The sequence below is a fragment of the Hippoglossus hippoglossus genome, chromosome 8 (assembly GCF_009819705.1).
Source record: "Hippoglossus hippoglossus isolate fHipHip1 chromosome 8, fHipHip1.pri, whole genome shotgun sequence".
Lineage (NCBI taxonomy): Eukaryota > Metazoa > Chordata > Actinopteri > Pleuronectiformes > Pleuronectidae > Hippoglossus > Hippoglossus hippoglossus.
The window spans coordinates 11,742,067-11,764,041 of record NC_047158.1 but is presented as its reverse complement, the minus strand read 5'-3'; the positions used below and the strand labels follow the sequence as shown (position 1 = coordinate 11,764,041).

Here is a 21,975-nt window from a genome sequence, read left to right as displayed (position 1 = left end):
ATATCTACGCCACCTTCATCGCTTAACAAAAAAAATGTTTCCACAGCAATTAGATGACATCATTTGGATCCTGGGGCAGGTGAGTGCAGGACTGTGTTGGGACAGTTCAGTGCAATCTCCCGAAAAGGTTTTTGAAATTCAAATGTGCAGTTGCATAACAATGCCATGTGCACAGAGTGGATGTCTGATAATCTGCGGGGGGGGGGGGGGGGGGGAGCCATGCAGCCAAACGGGGGCTGGATGGATCCCTGCTGTGCAGCGTCAGGCATCTGCATGCACGCGTCACAGTGGAGGGAGCAGGAGAACCGGGATGAACCGAAAATTTGTATTTATTGTTTTTTGTCGCTTAAAGGAAGTGTAATCTGGAGATTTAACAGACTGGGCTTCAGCAAGACACTTTTCAGTGAAGCGTGACTGTTGCTTTGAGTTTGTGGTAAAAATCCACCCACTCTCACAGAATACAATTCACGGAACAACTAAGATTTTTTTAATGTGAGAAGAAGAATAAGTGAATTATTGAGAGTCTTAATACATCAAAGCCAAAAGCAGAAACCAATATACAGAAAAAATTCACACAATTTCTTCAGCTGAGATGTACTGATAATGAAACTGGGCGAAAAACTAAACACCCTCCCACGAATATGCACCGCAGCCTTGTCAGATGTACGAAAATTGCATTTGTATGATAATTTTGCCCTTTGAAGTTCTTCTTCTGCATGTGATTATCTCCTGGTTAGGATGCTACCTTTTAGCCTCGGAGCTGTTAGCTTTAGCATCTGTCTTTTAGCATGATATCATGCACAGTATGTGGCTGTAGACTGTGTAGAAAGATGGACGACATGACAGCTCCTCAAAAGTAAAGCCAATGTGTCTCAATCTGGCTGCGTTGTAGGTCATAAACCCCACCTCGTCTGTGTTAGTGGATGGAATATGGACCAAACTAAAAAGTCAAAGTACATGTTGTTTTTTTTTCTCAAAGATGGTTTATATGATTTTAGGTATTTCTTATCCATTGCTGTATGTCCAAGTGTTTAATTAAAAAACAGCTCAGACTGACTCATGATTGGTCGAGCGAGTTCATGACAGCATCTGTATCTGGTATATTTTGAACTCATTTCTGGATGGTGGGAGAAAGAAGAGACTCTTTATATACAATCTATGTATCTAGCAATCAAGTGTATTTCAAAGACAACACATTATATAATAACATTAACCAATGTATGACCAGACTTATTGAGTATTAGTGTTTTCTTTCTTTCAGATATCGACACATATATGTTTCTCATGTGTGTGAAAAGTCAAGAGGAAGAAAAAGCCTAATATCAGACATGAGGCTTTTGTTTGTACCGCAGCCCTGATGGTGCTGAGCTGTCAGAGGATGAAACAAATTCTTGTTTAACTATGCTTTAAACCTGAGGCGGGCATGTCAGCAGTAGGAAATCACACTGCTGCGTGCTCACATTGGCCTGATCCTCATTTGCCCTGTGTGTGTGTGTGTGTGTGTGTGTGTGTGTGTGTGTGTGTGTGTGTGTGTGTGTGTGTGTGTGTGTGTGTGTGTGTGTGCAGACAGGTCATGGAGGGATGTTTGCATGTTTTCCTTTTCTTAAAACCCCGAAATAGACGTCTGCTTGTGTCCGTAGGTTATTTAAGTCACTTTAGCAAGAAGAGGCAGTGATCAGGGGGAGGAGTAAGAAAAGGATGAAGGAGGTAATCAGGGTAAGAGGGAGAAAAATAAAGAGCAAGATTAACAATCCAAACAAGAGGAGGAACAAAAGAGACAGAGGGTGTAGAAGAAGAGACAGAGACAGAAAAAGACAAGTCCCTCAACTGGGCAATGATTTCAGCTGGTTGAAGAAGAGATGATGAAAGGAAAAAGAACAGATGTTGATTTCTTATTGAGGAAGAAAATAAAGAAATGAGTGAATGGACAGAGCTCAGCAAGTATACGGAGAAAATGGAGGGGAAGACACGCCGAGGTCTCGGAGGAGCAGGTACGGGAAGATACAGGAAATGTCAATATTGGAAGAAGGGATGGAGAATAGAGTTAGAGGGGGAAAAAGCGGAGGGAGGAGAGAGGAGAGGAGGAGAGAGGAGGCGAGGGGGGGGGGGGGGGGGGGGGGGGTGGCGGGGTAGTGAGAGCCTGGGAGATGTGTCTGTTTTCTTGGTTGGAAAGATTTAATCAAGTTCACATCGGTGCGGTGAACCACACAGGCCCGCCACTTGTCTGTGGGAGCCAGAGGGGAGCGGGAGGACAAGCTGAGGCTTCACTGTTCAGTCCGCTGCCATTATAGAGGAAGAAAAAATAAATAAATAAAATAAAATACAGCAGAACAAACTCCACAGCTGCCGTCTCTTCATGCTGTATTGTTCTCAGTATTGATCTTTGTCTTCTCTTCTCTGTCTGGCTCCATCATTTTAATTCTTTTACCATTTCTTTCTATCTTGAGCTTTGGGAATTTAATGAGCAGCACCTACGATAGAGACCTTGTACTTACTAATGAATCAAATTACTGTGTGTAATGTGAAAAGTCATGAACCCGCAGATGACTCTACAGTTTCCCCTCAGCTCTACAGTGTTTTAGCATCTTTCAGCTGGGTGTTTTGGATTTCTGGCCTGCGACATCACCAATCTCATCTGTGATTTCAGGAGTTAAATCTCTGATAAACCAATTGCTAGAAAATAGTTTAGTGAACACTGAGGAGCATTTAGCAACTAAAAAGCCAGATCAAGACCAAAACAGAGCTAGAATGAGGTGGCCAGAGTCTAAATGAATGTTAGCACTGTTTTGTGCCTTTTGAATGTGTACATATGCTACTGTATGCAAACATGATTGACTTATAACTACAAAATAAATACACTGTCTGTCACATAGAGTGTATGAATATAGACAACATGACTGCTCCCCACAAGTAAAGCCAAAGTGTGGATTAGATTAATACAGCCATTTACAGTTTATATAAAGATTGGCTCAACGGATCACAATTGACAAAACTTAATAAGACAATAAATTAATAAAACTTAGTTTTTAAATCCAGACTCTCAAATGCAGTCCTTTTCATACCACTTTAAATGTCAAGAAAAACTATTTAAAGATGTCATCGTGACATCAGGGACATTATGATGAAATCATGATCAACAGCCTAAAGGATAATAAATGACCATGTGCAGCTCTGATAAGCAGCCGGATGATGAAGAGAAAATAGACACAGTAGTCAAGAGTTATTGAAATAGCAGGCATCACATATGTTAGTAGCAGGTGCTGCGGAGCATACTGTCGTATGTTTCCTTGAAGTTGACACAGTGTAAAGTGGCAGCAACACTTTGATAAACACTGGAACACTGGTGGGTGGTTTGGTGTGTGTGTGTGTGTGTGTGTGTGTGTGTGTGTGTGTGTGTGTGTGTGTGTGTGTGTGTGTGTGTGTGTGTGTGTGTGTGTGTGTGTGTACGCATCAAATCAAGGACAACACGAGGTGCGGGGGGAGAAAACGCACATCAATTTAACATGGTAACAGCCGTCTCTCCCACTCTGTGGATGAATATGAGCCAGCTCAGTTTCAGCTCTGTCCGACTGAGGTAACCATGCCAACAGGACCACCGCTGTCGCCACTGTCATCATCACCGCGGTCATCACCATCACACGCCGCAGTCAGATTCAAAGAGGGTCGCAAACATTAAGCAGAACAGGTAGCTGCCTGTGTTTCGTTCAGCAGTACAACAGAAGAAAGAGCTGGATGTTGTAGTTTAGTGTTGAGCAGCGCAAATAAAATCACCGGAAAATAATAAACTGAGCAATGCAAGTAGAGAGAACAAATGATATAAGTCACACACACGCACACACACACACACACACACACACACACACACACACACACACACACACACACACACACACACACACACACACACACACACACACACACACACACACACACACACACACACACACACACGCACACACGCACACACGTCACTGCTGCTGGAAGTGCAGACAATTCCAGGTTGATCCCCACTGAGTTAGAAACACTTTATTGGCCTCAGCATGTTCCTCATATTCCCTGACCAGCACTGTCTCGCCATGCTGCTTGTGTGTATGTATGTGTGCATGTGCATGAATGTGTGTGTGTATGTGCTTGTGTGCGACAGCGAGAGAGGTTGTGGATGTGACCCAGCAGTGATTTCTCTCTCTACCAAAGGCGTTTTAACACCGGAGAGTTCTCCACTCCAGGTTATGCTTTTGACTGACAGGATAATTAGGTGGTGTTGAAAAGACACACACACACACACACACACACACACACACACACACACACACACACACACACACACACACACACACACACACACACACACACACACACACACACACACACACACACACACACACACACACACACACGTCATGAAGGCCGTCATGACTTATGCTGACGCAGATGGAAACCACATTGTGTGATTTAAATCTTAATTTTGTTACAGATTTGAAAAAGGTTGGATTTTTTCACAGTAGCCGACCAGCTCAGAATTTCTCCTACTCTGAAATCAACTGATGATTCAAGTTTAAATCTCTTTTTAAACAAAAATCCAAACCTTTTTTTTGCACGATTTTATCCTTGTACTTATTTATGGTCTTTATTTGGCAGCATAGAGAAACAGTGAAGAGGGTATGACATGCAGGAAAGGTCACACAGCGGAAGTGCAGCTGTGAACAGTGTTGTTATACTGTATGAACACTAACCACTCAGCCATAATTGACATACTTGGCAAAACACATTTACATTAATAATGATTATTTTGCCCAATAATGCAGTAAAATAACAACTAGGCAGTAGTAGTACTTTTTGTTCAGTTATGATCACAACGCTTCTTGGTGAAGGTGAGAGGAAAGATTGAGGTCTCATTCCTATAATAAACACTGATTTGACAGTTTGAGACAGTTTTGATTTTTATTGGAGGCAATGGATGAAACTATGAAAAGACAGTGAGTCGTTTGTCTGTGACGCACCGAAACGTTTCATCATTGTTTCTCAGCTGCTCTTTTTTGCAGTGACTGTGTATCAGCCAAATCCTTTCTGTGCCAGAGGACGTCACATACACCTGTTCCCAGTGAACTGCTCTACTTACATACAGTTTTAATGTACTTGAATACTCTATATTTTACTTTAGCACTAATTATTTGGTTTAATTACTGATTAAGATTTAACACTGTTAAAATGGATACATTGCTACAGATTAGACTATACCGCCTTTAATAAAATAGTCAAATAACCTCCACATTAACTGGCTACATTGAAAAATCATATTCATATAAAAAATGTTAAATCAGGAGCAATATGTAAACTATATGACACTGAATTGGGCCACGTGATTTATCTGATGGTCTGTATAAAGAAGAAGTAGCTCCAAAATTTGGTATCAATTATCTGTATGAGGTGAAAGAATCCCAGAATAGTCCTGGGCCAACATGAACAGTGTTGTCAGAGTTTGACCTTGAACTGACAGAGACGAGTTTCAGACCAACCTGTCACGTGTAGCCTGTCCCCGCTGACCTCGATCTTGAGGAAGAGACGACCCCGGCGCTCTGTGTGGTCCATCCCACACAAGCTCGGCACGTTGACCACACATGGTTGTGCCGTTCATGTCGCAGGCTAGACAGAGACAGAAAACAGAGGGGAACATACAGAGTGTTGACTTTATCTGTCTTAAGGCCCAGTGTCATGATTGTTACTGTGAAACATTTTGAGGGTGAATCAAACAAAGGAATGGAGAACACAAGTGTGCTTGTACATAGTTCAGGATTTATAAGTTTTGTGGAAAATGTTTTTGCCGTTCAAGAAAATATAGACGAGTTGCACAACAAAATAAAGCAGCTGGAGCTCTGCTGAATTTTTTTAACAAAAGAATGAATTAAAGATAAATAAAACAAATGAAAGCAGATTCCTAGAAAGACTACAGGTCTTCAAGAGGACACGGAGCTGTGGTTTATTTCACTAAAATCTAACTTAACTTTAACTTCTCCATTTGTATCTAACAATACACTAAAGTAAAATAAATGATGAGACGCTAGTTGGGCTTTAATTTTTAAATTTGTGTTGCTTGTGACTCGTTCTTCTAATCTCACACACACACTCCCCCAGACACACACACACACACACTTCCACAACAGATGAGCGACCAGAGGGAGAGTGAACATTTGTTCCTCTCTTCCCCCTCGTTTCCTCCTCTGTCCCTTTCTGCCCTCTAACTTTTCTCTCCCTTTCTTCCCCTCTGTAATTCCAATCCAACCATCCATCTCTCCTGCTTCCTCCTCCGCTCGGCAGGCTTGTCAAGCTGACGTGCAGGGAGGAGACAAGGAGGGACGGAGACGGGGAAGCAGCTCGTAATAGCGATGGCCTCCCCGCATCAATTTGTTCTGGTGTGCTCCCATTACCATCTGCGATGAGGCCGCCACCAGAGTCCCGCAGATGGATAGACAGAGTAAGGTGAGGGGGGAGGGAGGGAGGGATGGATGGAGGGTGAAGGAGATTAAGTGGAAACAACTAGGGGGGTGGCAGAGGAATGTAAGAAATGTAATGTAAGGGGAAAAAGATGATGAAGAAGTGGGGTAGTAAAGGGAAAATAATCAGTGTAGAAGAAAGTGAAGAACGAGAAAAGAAGGGAGGAAAAGGAGCGTAAATCAAAATGGGGAAAGCTCATTGCAGGATGGGGGTCATACATGCAAAGAGGTGGGTGTGAGTGAAAAGAATGGGAGAGCAGAGAGGACCCAGCAGGTCGGGCTACTGAATTCTGCCCGAACCTCGGATGGAGCAGAGTGTAGTACAGTACAAGTCTATTCCCATCTGTTCTCATTAGGGCCGACAGAAACCAGCACAGCACATTCGACACAGGTGCACACACACACAGAGAGAGAGAGAGAGAGAGAGAGAGAGAGAGAGAGAGAGAGAGAGAGAGAGAGAGAGAGAGAGAGAGAGAGAGAGAGAGAGAGAGAGAGAGAGAGAGAGAGGGTGTGTACTCACTGTCACATTTCATCCCCTGGTGGATGAGGCCGTACAGCAGCGAACCACAGTGGTCGCAGAAGGTGGGACTGCCGTACGAGTGGATCTTGAACTTGTGCTTGCTTCTGGGGTCCTGGGCAGCGAAGAGAAAATATTATGGAACTTGTGGCAGGTTTTAAGTTTTAGATGAACTAATGAGCCGTTTTTATTGGCTGTGGTGATGCTGGTTGGTTGAAGCTTTCTTTATGAATACTGCAAACGTGACCTGCAGTCACCTCTTTATTCAAAGTTTAGTGAAGCTTGACTCAGAACCCTGCACTGGGAGACTCAGTAGTTGCTGTGTTTTGTCGTGGGCTTAGATTTATTCCTTTTAGATCTTTTGTAGGACACATCGTTGTGTTTATGGACTTTGGCCTGGATTTTCTTGTGTTTTGGTTTTTTCATTTCCAGGTAATTGTTTCCTGTTTTACTTTGAAACTTCTTTCCTTGTGTGCTGCCTTGGTGGAGGAGGTGGAGAGAATGTAAAGGGCTGTTTGTCACTGTGCCTGTAGTTTCATTCCACCATCGTTGAATCCATTCTCGTGTCTAATGATCGTCTCGCTTTAACTATTAGTTACAAATCACACCAATACTAACTATCATACATTGTGCCCATCGTAGCATCCAAGAATAACCCCCTCCCCCGAAAAGAACGAAACAAATAAACAAACAAAAAGACACATCCAGCTGGAAAGGATTTTGTCAGGTCGTTATCAGTGCGTGGGAACGTGTAAGGTTCATGTGATTTCGTGCTTGGTGTCAGTTATCTCCATCTTGTCGTCCTGGAAGACGGCCCCAGCAGCGTCCTCCCCGATTCAGGCTACAAATGTTCAGGCACAAATAAGCACCGTGCAGCGATCCTGTATGTGCCAGGAGCGAGCGAAACTGAGAACTGTTTAACTTGGCCTGACACATCTGGCTCTGGGGCTGAGTAAAAATTGAGCTGTAATGAGCAAATGGGGATTGATGCTGTGAGAGGCTTCCAAGAAAACAGGCAGGACAGTAGTGAACTGGTTGATATCATGATAAGTCTTTAAATGTTTTCTGCAGCACACGTGCATGAACGGTCAAAGCATCTGTGGAGGGATCTCCTCAGGTCTGTTCTGCAATTCTGCAGTGGCGATCGATACATACATTTTCCAGTCAGTATTTCCAGGTTTGCTAATTCCTACAATCACCACAAAACAAACATGGCTGTAATTAAAACCCTGCAATTGAGGCTGGATAAAGCCCCCCCCCCACTAGCATCGCCTCCATCAAGCTGAAACGTGTCAGAACGGCTGCATGTGTAATTATACAGGCCACTGACTGAGTAAGTGGGCCTGCATCATTGGAGAGTGCACACAAACACGCTTAATCAAGCAAGTAACATGACCCAAGAAGAAGACGGCGAATAGAGAGATGTAGAGGAGATGTTTGTGTATGGAAAACAGAGGAAGTTGTAGGGTGTGACTGACAGAGGATCAGTGAATAATCTGAAAAAAATTGCATATTCTCCTTTAAGTGAGCTTGTCTATATTTGATCTTTTTTCCTGGAGGCTTTTCTCGAGACAGAAAAGAAAACAACAAATGGCATAGTGGTCAGGCTCCTTGTGTCCTGCCTGCGTCTTCTCTCCCTCTGCAACCCGCATCCCATTTTCACCTCCACACTGTACGAACGCTCATTCGTTTCAACTTTTCAGAGGAGGCTTGCTCAGTGAACAACAGACATCCCGGACACAGGCAGCCACAGACGACCCAGTGCCTCCTTTACTCTCTCTCTCTCTCTCTGTCTTTGACTTCATCAGCCCTCTTCCTCTCTCCACGTCTCTGGATGTTTTTCACTTTTACGGCCGGCCGTCTCCACCCTCTCTCATCTTACTGCTGCCTTCATATATTTTCTCACCTTTACCCGGTGTTGTTTTCTCTTTGTATTCATTCCCCCCGTGCTCTTGGGAGTCACAGATAAAATGAAAGTGGAGGGATGTCCACTCACACCTATAGTTGGGTCGATTTCCGTTTTTTTTCTGCGGTCCAGGAGCTGATGCAAACCGGCTGAACTGTCAATTTACGATGTGACAGATTCTGTATCAGGAGCCTGTACCACCAGCATCACAGAGCTAAATCCAATTTGTACTGCAATAGCAACTAGAATGGCGCTCTGAGAGTGTGAACCTCGGCCAAGGCTCAACACTTCCCTTGAGAAACCATCCGGTCCTGTGACATGCCAGACTTGTTTCATGAAGAACCATGAATTATTCTATGAGAAACAAAGAACACTGTTGACACCTTGTGGCAAAATTTTTCACATTGGTCCGATGTTTGGCTTTATATCAAACCAGTAAGTGTGTTCGACTCGGTGCAGCCCGACGCAAGGAAGAGGCAGAGTACGAAGACACAATCCGTTCACTGCCCTCGACTTCAGCGTGTGTGTGTATGTGTGTGTGTGTGTGAGTGTGTACGCATGCTTTTACTCATCTTTGAGTCTTGTGTTGGTGCAAAAACCTGGAAAAGTGTGGATGCACGGTTGCAACCCTATTTTGTCTCTTCTCACCTCATCTGACCCAAAGTGACCAGTCCATCTTCTTGCTCTCAAAGCAACAATATAAATATATGATATATATCTAAGTTTAAGTATTTATATAAGTATAAATTAGCAGACGGCATATCACATGCAGCAACACGGAAAGGATTACACAGTGTAGGTCAGGAACCACAAGTATCTGGCTCACACCAGTATAAACTTCAGGTTTTGGATTTTGCCAGTACAAGAACGATTGCGAGCTGTTTCCTGCACCTTGAAGGATTTAAAGAGGTTGATCACTTTCCTTCCTTTGTTTTGATTATGTATCAAACATAATAATATGCATAATATCAAATGTGCAAATGCGTGAAGAGGTGGAACACTTGGCAGCTTTCATTCTGGCCCACGCTGCCACATCCATTTTTTCTTTTGGTGAAGTGAACACAGAGTTGTAGATGTTTTTGATTTCTTCCAGCAGAGTCAGAGGGCCCTCATTGCATGGTGCCAAACATGTCCAGCAGGAACACACTACTTATAGCAGCCATGATGGGGCTGTTTGGTTCTGACTGACCCGTTTGACAGTAAAACAAATTGTTCATAACTGTCTCTTCACACTGAGGCCATGGATAAAGGGCCCTTTGGACCTCTGGGTTTGGTTTGGCAAGTATTCAGTGATCCGTCCATGGGGAAGACGGAAGGAATCTAATCCTTGCTTTTGTTTTGCCACATGAAAACAAGCATGCACCCAAAACACACCTCAGCACTTTCCCTTTGGGTTGTTTCAGGTGATCTGTTTACGAGACACGCGAGTCCCTGACTCACAGTCAATCACGAATCACAGATGATACTATTTTGTTCTTGCAAAAACACATAAAAAACAAACATCTGAAAGTGGAGTGGCGCATGTTTAAAATTGTTATTTCCAAGCAGCTTGATGAGACATCACTTCAGACTGTATCTATCAAACATCCTGTCAGCCAGTTAAATACCGGACATCATGCAGCGCTGGGCAGAGACGCCGGCGGACAAACCGTTGACGCTAACAGACAGAGCTGCTGAGGCAAAACCAGGGGGGAAGATGGCTGCAGTGAGGCGAGATGATGCCGCTGCCGAATTCCTCGGAGCGTAACAAGAGCCCCATGAAGCAGAAGATGAGCGAGAAGTCGAAAGATGAGAGCAGAGTGACAATGAGTCAAACAGAGGATAGGGTAATTATAGTCAGGCATTGATGGGCAACTCATCGCAGGAGGTAACGATATCTAATTACTAATCAGACATTGTGGTCATAAAAAGTGAAGCGTAGCGCAAAAGAGCTGATGTGATTCATATCTGAGGTTAATTGGTTAACAAGCAACTCTTTAGAGCTCCATTTACATCTGCTTCATACAGTTTGGGTGAGTAATGTGTAATTTCCTCTTATGATGTTTCATAAGCAAAGGACTTTATTCAATCTGTGATATTCATCCTTGTTTGATTTGATGTGCATATGATGAGAAGCCTCCCGCCCACTGAAGTGTCCCTAAGCAACACACTCCATCTCCCCAGAGCCGCTGGGACGGAGAAAAGAAAGGGCAGTTTTTCTGCAGAGTCCAGTGAAATGTCACCTTTGTATGGAATCACACACATAGGCCCGACTTAAAGCTGCACTGAGGTTTACAAGTGAAAAACAACGTTTACTTTCAGTGATTCTCACCAAATTACAGTGTGAGTGTGTCCTTAACATGAACAAACGTGCTTTTGTTCCTTATAAAACATTTACATCTGCATTTGATTAATAATAATAATTAAATAATTGCTGCTTTTGATTGATTAATTCTATATTATTATTATTACTACTACTACAACAATATAAAGTGTAAACATTTGATTTACTGACTTTCAGAGTCACCAGGTACTGGCATTAATCAAAAGCATTTTGGGAAATGTGATGTGTGAGAGATGAAGGAGTTAAACAGAGAAGAAGATGACGTTAGCCCGCCTCTATCTCAACGTGGTCGAAGTGCTGCTACTGGAAATAGTGGGGCAAAAGTTATATAAACGATATTTATGGATTTAGACATCTTAAGACTTCACAAATAAACATATAAACAGACAAGATGACTGATTTGCTAAAATTATTTGATGCAGTGAAGCTTCATGTGGGATTTTCCTATTTGTTGTTTTACCCAACGGTCATTAGAACTATTTATGTACCACACAAACACACTTTATTCTAGAAAAATGATCCCGAGACATCACGATGAGGAATTTATCATCAACAAACACAAAAACTCTAAAAGTATTTAGACCAGAGTCATAGTGAGTGTGAGTGTGTGTGTTTGTTAGTGTGTGTGTGTGTGTGTGTGTCAGGATGAGGGACAAATGAACAACTGTACAGTTGCCATGGTGATAATGTCTTACAGAGGATTCTATGATGGATTGAGTCAGCGGAGAGAAAGCAAACAGAGAAGGAGGAAGAGAAGTAGAGAATAAATGAATTTGTGGTTAGATAAAAATTAAGTGTGTGCAGGTTTCGGCAGACATCTGCATGAAAGACAGCACAGCATCAAAGAGCATGCAGCTAGAGGTAAACTAAAAGAGGAGGTGAGCGCCATGGAGCAAAATTAGAGCAAGACAAAAGATGCAATGTTCTTTCTCCTCAAGGCTGGAGTTCAGCTGCTCGGCGGAAAATAAAGAGAAGATCAGGCAGCTGAGAGCATTATCAGATAAAGGTGGTCTGTTGTGAGTAAAGTCCAAACACACACTGCCCACAGCCATGATGGAGCAGATCTGACCTGTGGTGGAGAAGCGCACACACCACTTCATCAATGACCATCTCAAATAGAGTGTGTCTGCATGCGAGTGAAGGAGAAACAGACAGAGAGAGATTTGTACAGCGTTAACAAGCAGCCGACTGTTTAGAGAAATGAAAAAGATGAGAAAAAAGAAAGTCAGAACTGCAGCAACAGATCGAGAGGCAAACCAGAGTCACATGGACAGAAGAGGAGATGGATGTCAGAGACGAGGCTCGGCGGTGTCTGTTCTGTGGGTGTGTGGGTGGCATCCAAGTCACACCAAATCTCCAGGCCAAGAGTTGACACTTTGCACAGTCAGCCAGCCAGCCAGCCACCGTGGGCCCCGGCTAACAGTCGTGTGTCCACATTGTGGAGGCAAACTGTCACTCGCACAATTACACAGACTTAAATAGATGCAATTACACTTAACCATGACTGACTGCAGTTTGTATTTTTTGGGCCGGCGAACAAATATGAAATATTGAATCTACAAATGTCTGTGTGACTAACCCTCACATCCACTGTAAACTGCTGCAGTCTTCACTGAGCTTCATCTCCACTGGGAGCGTTTCAGAAAAGATCTTCAAATAATCTGCTCTTCAGCTGCCACATTAACAATATCACCTCGAGTCATTCAGGGCTACCACTAATGAGCATGTTCATTATTGATTAGTCTGCTGATTTGCTTCTTGATTCAAAGATTCATCATGAAATGTTGGAAGAGAGAGAATAATTACCCCAGCGAATATTCCTTCTTGTATCCAACTAACAGTCTGAAACTCAAAAATATTTAATTTATTCTGTCATATGAGGAAGTGATGCATCAAATCCTCACAATCAGAGAATATTTGACATTTCTGGTTCAAAACGACAAAAAATAGTATGAAAATATAACTTTTTTTATGTTGATCAGCTTATCAATATGCAGCTCATTTATTATCATTGCGGTAACAGATACTTGTATTAAACTTGGCTGATATAATAAATGCAGCTTCAGATGCTTTTGAATGTAAGGCGAAATAATAACATGAAAAAGCCAGTCAGAAGGAAGTTAGTGAAATCATTAAATATAAATTGTCATGTAAAATTTTCTGTGCAGAATTTCAATAAATTCAAGAAAATGTAACTATCAAGAAGGAGCTGAAACACAACGTTAGTGAAAAACAAAATGTATTTTAGCAAAAATCACAGATCCACTGGAAGTTCATTCTAAATATGCCTAAAACAAAGTGCTGATTTATTGTGTTTAAAACCTTTTTAGTTTGCTACAAAATATTAGCTCAAGTTCACTTATGCCAAATAGACCAATAATAAATTGTCTATAATCACTCTATCACACAAACAAAATCACACTCAAGCACACACTGAGCTATTCAAATACAGCCCCTGACAGGCACCCGGCTGGAGATTGCCCTCCACGCGATCAATTGTGCCACTTGCAGGAACTAATCTGTCTTCTGACACTGATAAAAACAATAATGAAGCAGTGACTCAGTCCATGAGAACAGAGGAGGGAGGACAGTGGTTGGAAAGAGCTGACATGGGATATATCAACAGTGGGAAACGGCAGCAGACACAGTGACTGAGGAATCCGGGCAAGACTTAGAGGAGGGAAAGAAGCAGACGAAGGCAAAAGGCTGGGAAACACAGATTTGGAAAACCTCATTATCATCTCTGCTATTATCTCACAACCATGACTGTGTTCTTTATCTGCAGATCATGTGCCTGTTCACGCTGTGGCTGTAAAAGGAGAAACTGTTGTATTGACAATCAATCACTGATCTAATTAGCAGGATGACATGTCTCTCCCTCTCTCCACCTGCAGCCACCTGTCAGTGTTTAATGGGCCGTCGCCTTCAGAATCTCCCACTGTAGCCTCATTATGTACAAGACACATTTATGGGCTGTAAATGAGGCAGCAAACAGAAACACTGATATCAAAGGAGTCGTATTAAACACGTGTTCTGGACTGTTTTGTTTCAGCGTGTGTGTGTGTGTGTGTGGTGTCCAGGTTTTACTCATTTTGTTGGGACCTTAAAGACTTGTCAATCTCATGGTCCCCATAACGTTACTCATGGGTACAGGGTACACCATGGACAGAGTCTCCAATTAGCCTAACCCCAATCTGCATGTCTTTGGAATGTGGGAGGAAGCCGGTGTTGGCGGGGGAAACCCATGCAGAGACCGAGAGAAGATGCAAACTCCACACGGAAAGCCGGGTGCTGCCCTTTTATCACATTGCATTGTACATTTTTATGTAAAATCATTATCTGAAAAGTAACTAGTGACTACAGCTGTGGTGCTACAGTATTTCCCTCTGAAAGTACCTTCCCACCACTGAGACAGACACACACACACACACACACACACACACACACACGCACACGCACACGCACACACACGCACACACACGCACACACACGCACGCACGCACACACACATGCACACACACACACACAGGTACACAGTAAAGTGAAACCGAGCAGATACTTCTGTCGGGTGTGTAATCCTTCCCTGCCGTGCTCTAATTAATGGTGGAGGAGAGATCCAGTGTTCGGTTGCATTCGCACTGCACCTCTGAACACCACGCACCCTTTCATCACAGCCCAACTTTCATCATCAAACACAGCATTTAATTAGACTGACTGGGATATGAGTCTGGCTTTCATATGCATGTGTGTGTGTGTGAATGTGTGTGTGTGTGTGTGTGTGTGTGTGTGTGTGTGTGTGTGTGTGTGTGTGTGTGTGTGTGTGTGTGTGTGTGTGTGTGTGTGGGGGCCTCTCTCTGACACAAGCTGCAGCTGAACCTTTGTTATATTCACACAGAGGCTTTCAACCTGTGAGAGTATCATCACTTCCTGGGTGGTCCTCCATCTGCCTGGAGGTCTCTGTGGCTGCCGTTGTCGGGCCCCGTTAAGAGACACCGGTGCTGATGGCTCCATCTCTGCTCGGTGGTAATTGAGCTGCGAGAGTGGCTGAGCTGTTCAGAGGATAGTTGACTTAGTCAAGAGGAAGTGGAGGATCCCACTCAGGGTGTTTCGAGTCCAGGCTTGGCACTGTGCCGATTCCAAGCAAACACACATGGCTACATACAGAATGTAAACACAACCAACAACTGCCTTTACCAATCAGACCTGGGAGCTGAGCTTTAGGTGGTACATTTATAAATGCAAATCCCATGGTAATTTGCAGTAGGTTAAAACTACATTATTCCTTTCGAGTTTCTCTCCATGATCTTCCTATGATGAAAAGTGCACTGATACCCTCAGATATCCACAGCTTGTGCGCACGCTCAGCGTATCTGCAAGTCTTCAAAAGTCTTTAAAAACACTGACTTCATTCTGATAAAATTCTCTGCAGGTAACAGGTACTGTATCTTGTTTACTGACAACGCCTGTTTTCATTATATTACATCATATGAGAGCTGTGAGCTTGAGAAATGAACTTGTGAACAGAAGGTTAGCAGCTTCATCCCTGGACCGGACAAATCTGGATGAGCAAAATAAAGGTGAAGCCTCCTATGGATGCCTTTGAGTCAGGCCCGTAACCCTTTGTAACCCTTTAACCCCCATCAGCTTCAAGCTCAGATCTCAGAGACTGTGGTTGTACCGAGCAGCTCCCAGCTGAGAAGAAAAGAAAACTGAGATAAAAATCTCATCTAAAATACAGAATCATTAAAAGAGGAGGTAAGACTGTAACAAAGGTGCCTGTGTGTCTTAACAATGAGAATGAGCCTCACATTTTCTGTCTTTATCAAAGGCTGCAAACATTTCCAATTAGGAACAGTCAGGAATGAACTAAATATAAAAGCTTCAACAACATTATGCAGATGAGGGACAAAAACAACAAGACCTTTAGTGAGCAGGTAGAGCTAAAAAAGGAGACATGCACAGAGTAATTGCTGCTTAAGGATATCTTAAGTGTTCTTCCTCACTTTTCCTGTTTGCTGCCGACATGTCTGACTCCGCTCAGCGGTGAATAATTATACAAGTCGTGTTACTGCACTGGATTTTCACATTGGGCAGTTTTACAAGGACTCAAGCAAACTATCTCTATACTGTCGTAAAAGTTCAAGAAAACAAAGGTAAAGCAAGGAAACGTTTCCGCTCATTTATCACCTGCCTTCCCACGGTGGGCAAGCGTCCCCGTTTTACCCCCCACTTCCCCCAGCGTGGTTATTAAAGCTTTGACTTGCGAGAGAACCGGACGACTGGCTGGTAACATACCTGCGCGTTAATCACTGCGACATCGCCATGGAAACCAAGGAGGACAGGCCCCAGGTGGCCATCTCGCTCTCGCCCTCTCTCACACACACGCATGTACATGGACACACACGCACGCGCGCGCACGCACGCACGCACGCACGCACGCACGCACGCACGCACGCACACACGCACACACGCACACACACACACACACAGAGTACTATCCATACCAACCACTAACAACTAAATTAGCTACTGATACTTTAAATCCCCCATTTATCATTTTAAACACATAAATGTAAATGATAAAACACTATAATGTATTAATCTCAGCCGCAGTCTAAAGTGTTTATTATGTTTTTGTCGGCAAGTATACAATCAAGGAATTTATAGGTCTCCCATGATGACATGTATTATAACAACTGAATTTATTGCCATTCATTATCTGTTTATGCATCAGACTCCATTTACTGGTGCCCCCTTGAGGAGTTACAGTTCAAGCTGAAGTTTCCAGTTTACATATAATATATATAAACATAAAATACGATATAAACAGAACATAGCCATGATTGGCAGAATAAATAATAAATACTACAGAGATTAAAAACAGCAGCTAGAACAAAACAGTGTCCAGTAATGTCATTTTCTCCATATTGTTAATGTGAGCATGGAATATGATTCAATATTTCAACTATATAAGCAGTGCGAATGCCACTGTGCCACTGTGCCAATCTAACTGTAAGAACAACAAGAGTATTCAAGTAAAAGTAATAGTGTATGAATATATAAATACACTATAGTGTTTCTGCATCTTTATAAACAGCCTATGAAGGTTAAATATAGGTGGACTTCAAGTATGTGGCCCCAGACCAGAGCTAAAAGCAACTTTATACAGTCATATATACAGTATATATCCTACTGTGAGTAAATAAAGTTGAACTCGTGGCTGTTTGTGACGAGCTGGACAGTAATTTGAGCACGTGTGCGGCATCATTAAGCTCCTGATACTTTACACGTCCTTCAAGATGCAATCAGCGCACCCACAGTATTCGATAATAATCATCTCTTTGATAAATCCCTCGGTGTTGATGAGCACCAGGAGTGCAGCTTTACACAAGTGCTTATAGGCCGACGAGCAAACAAACCCAGGAAATTGGAGAATGCACATCCAGCCTATGGAGTACATTAGAGAGATGGATAGCTAAAGCCCATAGAAGCAGAGGACTTAATTACACACATGGTAATCCTCTATAGCCATCTGTGAAAATAATGTGCTTGGAGGATGTTGGGGAAGATGAAATTATATTTCGTGGCGCAGCTGTTCGCCACATTTGGCAGTTGCCCGCCCCGGTTGGACCATTTTATTCTTTAATTGGGTGGATAAAAATTGATTTGGGCAGGTTGATATCATTTGGGCCACTTTACCATCGGGGCTGTTTCCATTTAGAAAACACTTGAGGTGCCGAGGGAGAGACACGAGACAAACACGCACGCATGAATAGTTATTGTTGTTGGGTTTTTCAATATAATCAGTGGTTGCAGCAGTGGCAAGAAAGTATTTACTCTAAAACACCTTGAATTTGTGTCAACAATAAAGTTTAAAAACCAAACCTCCAATCAAAGAACTTTCATTCTGTGTAGTTGTCAGTACATCCGATGGTGCAACTGCTTATCATGAATTTGATGAGTTCAACTTTAAGATTCGGGCCAAGTTGTAGCCCATATCCATGGCAACAATTCTAACCATGATTTACTTTCATCCTTCCATCATCTATACCACTTGTTCTTTAAGGGTCGCAGGTTAGCTGGAGCTAATCCCAGCTGACATTGGGCGAGAGGCGGGTTACACCCTGGACAGGTAGCCAGCATGACGCAGGGCCAAAATATAGAGAACAATTTACTCTCACATTCACACCTACGGTCAGTATCCAACTAACCTAACGCGAGTCTGCATGTTGGCTCCTCTGGGAGGAAACTCGAGAACCCGGAGAAAACCCACGGAGACAAGGGGAGAACATGCAAACACACATTTAGGCCACCAAACCGGGATTTGAACCAGCTATCTTCTTGTGATCTGAGGATTCCAGGATAAACGTCCTGTTGCCTGGAAAAGATTACACCTGTTCATGCAAGTGAAGACTTTTAATGTATAATTAATTATCATTATTACGTTTAACCATGATTAAGCAGTAACTCCTAAGGTTGTCGATATTCCCTAAAGTCAATGCAACTAATTATTGTAAAAATAGAAGATGTTTGCAAAATCTTTTTCAAGTCTCGGTAGCTCGCTGTAATTTTACCACATTGAATGGACAAGCCCTTCAGGGGTGAACAAAACCTAACAGCATGACTGCGGAGTTCCCAAATGTTAGAGCTAGATGTGTTAAATTATTAATTGTGCAAAACCAAATCTGTGTAGGAGGTTTTCCCCTGTTGTTGGAACTGTATCAGTGTGAGCAGGTTATACAAGACAATATGTGCTTCAGGCAGTACTGCTCTTCAACTCCTTGCAACACCAGCCCTAAAACGTGAGTCAACCACTGAGTCTTAGGCATTTGTTACCACAAATATGTCCATACAAATGTTATTGGTAACTCAAGTGTGTTTGGAATCAGAAGGCTTCATTCTAGTGTTGTTATATTTTATATTTTCCTCACACATGAAGTGAGTTCAGTTGGACTTTAAGGTGTTTCCATCCTCTCAATATGTAAACAGATGTTCTGGTGTCCTCTGTCTTTCTGCTAGATTAAGTCTGTGTGTGTTGTGATGTCATGTGTCCTAAACCCTCTGACGTCAACAGTGTGTGTGTGTGTGTGTGTGTGTGTGTGTGTGTGTGTGTGTGTGTGTGTGGATTATGTCAGATGCCCTGTAGCTGGCAGAGAGACTGCTTTGGCCCCTGATGTTTCTGTCAAGCATCCAAACAGCAGACGATTACCACTGTGCCACCTGATTGTGTGTGTGTGTGTGTGTGTGTGTGTGTGTGTGTGTGTGTGTGTGTGTGTGTGTGTGTGTGTGTGTGTGTGTGTGTGTGTGTGTGTGCGCATGGCTGCAAACATGCGTCCCTTACTATTTACGTCTCGACAATTACATAAGGAACCCAGCTGTTCTCTGTCACTTTGTCTTTCCTCAGTACAAATGCTGAATATTCAGCTTTGCTCCTGCCACTGTCCGGAGTTACGCTAAGTTTACGACCTCATGCCCCCCCCCCCCTGCTTCACTGTAGTACGTACTGACTTAAAAGCTATCAGATCTTGTCAGAGATATGCAGCTTTAGGATGAAGCGAAAAGATCAACAGCTGGCCCGTCAGAGGGCTGCTAATCCCAGAGGTGTTAGTGATATGGGAACATCCTCGTAAGGCTTATCCATACGTACCATACACCCTCATGATTAGACAGAGAAAACATCACTGATGATGAGATGAGACGTGTGGGTCTTAAATAAGATGAACCTCTAACCCCTGACTGTAAAACTCATCACAGATAAATGTGCAGTGCTTCAGTGCAGCAATACAAAATAAGTATTTGTATTAAAGTAAAAGATATTCACTCTATCGCCTCCCAATACAAATCCTGTTATGAATATCAAGTGTGCCATAAGCAAATGTGACTATTTCTTACAATATGAAGGATTAAGATTATCAGACAAGGAGATTCAGATCTACTTCCCCCTTTTGAAGCAGATTCACATTTCAGACTTTATATATACAATGTCGTTAGTAATATAATATCTTAATATCTTTGCAGCAACTCATAGATTCATCCGTCCCTTTTCCAAATGGGCTTTACATCTGTAACATGTGCAGGTGTAGTCTCTGTAGTACGACGGAGCATGAGGACTGCTTAAAGCGAATAAGAACGTGAGATTTTGAGAATAAAGAGAAAAAGTCTCAAAATTACAAGACTAAAGTAATAATATTTAAAAAAATAAACTCATTATATCATTAGGACAACGTTGTAATTTTAAGCTACATGTCATTTTAGAGGAGGAATATCAGAAGATCATCATCTTGTTAAATTATACTTTTGCACATAGGCACAACATTATTATATCAGGATTTTATGAAGACTGTGCAGGAAAGAACCACACCGACTGGAGTGGAACTCCAACAAGGAGCTGATTAGTTCTTAAAATTATGTTTTTTCTTTCTTTATTCTCAAAATAAAATGTATTCTCAATTAAAGATATATTCTTTTACATCATTATACTTAAAATCTCAGCTTCTGTAATATGGCCCTAATACTCCGCTACGTACAGTAGCTTTTGAGCTGTGAAAAAATGGAAAGAAAAACAACAGAAGTGACTAAAAATATTTAGTGATTAAAACTGATTGCTGATAAAAAGAGCAGTGAGTATGACTCAGTTGTTGTTCTTCTGATTGTATCACTGAAATCATTCACAGTGTATTTAAATACCTGCCTCTATCTGAGCATTTAATATAGAACAAATACAATATATCATTTCCAAAGAGAACATCTGTCCATGCTGAGCATGATATCTATGACATCTGATTACTTTATCTAAGACCAATTCTCCAAATGACAAACAAATGTCATTACAACAATCATAATCATCATAGAATTTTGCCTTGATACTGCCGACCAACTCTGACCTGACCTTTTACCCTCAATAGACTTAATGTACAGGGCTATAATACACTAAAATACAGTATATATCCATATATATATATATATGTTTTTTCCCTCTTCCTGGAAATCCTCATCAAAGAAATGTGCTCACAGTACCATTTAAACTGTAATAAGATGTATGAGGTGGTAAACTGATAATACAAAATAACGAGGACATTATGATGTGGTAGAAATACAGACCCCTACATACGACACCACGACACATAATTAACCCACTCATGACACAAATGTGTACATGCATGATTACTTCACACATCACATTTTCACGTGGCGCGGTTGACCTGATAGATCACTTAATACGGCGGTGGCGTCTGCGCCGGCTTGATTGCGCCCAAGACATTTAGAGAATATTAGAGGTTTGGGGGTTTGGGCAGATCTATTCTTGTCAGACTGGGTGTCGCAGACAGCGCTGACTAATGATCTGACGGGCTTGGCCGCTGCAGGAGGGATCAGTGACAGCTTAATGAGGCCAGAAGGCTTCTGTGCTTACAGAGATAGAGGGAGGAGGGTGGTGTGGAGGGAGATGCACAGAAAAAGGGAGGGTAAAAATGAACAGAAAAGAAAAAAACAGACAAGAGCAAACTGGAGGAAAGACAAAGCGAAGGAATGAGCAAAAAATAGAGATAAATAAGAGTGTAGGGACCATGCAGTTAAATGAATGGAGAAGGTGTAAGGTGTCCAGTGATGTCCTCCCACTCCTGACGTGTGTGTGTATGTGTGTGAGGAGCATCCCCAACTGCTCTGTGCATTTAATTAATCAAAAAGTGACAACTCTAGCGGGAGCTTTTTTTTTTGCATCCATCTTATCCCCCTCCTC

At 42.4% G+C, this 21,975-nt stretch overlaps 1 protein-coding gene across 1 annotated transcript in view; it reads right to left on the bottom strand.

Annotated features, from left to right (window-relative positions):
- Positions 1-21,975, bottom strand: part of si:ch73-374l24.1 (protein kinase C alpha type) — an 83,842-nt gene that overhangs the window by 17,128 nt on the left and 44,739 nt on the right. The window contains 3 exon segments of the mRNA XM_034592534.1: positions 5,517-5,629; positions 5,631-5,643; positions 7,012-7,123. Of these exon segments, the coding sequence (XP_034448425.1) occupies positions 5,517-5,629; positions 5,631-5,643; positions 7,012-7,123 (238 nt within the window).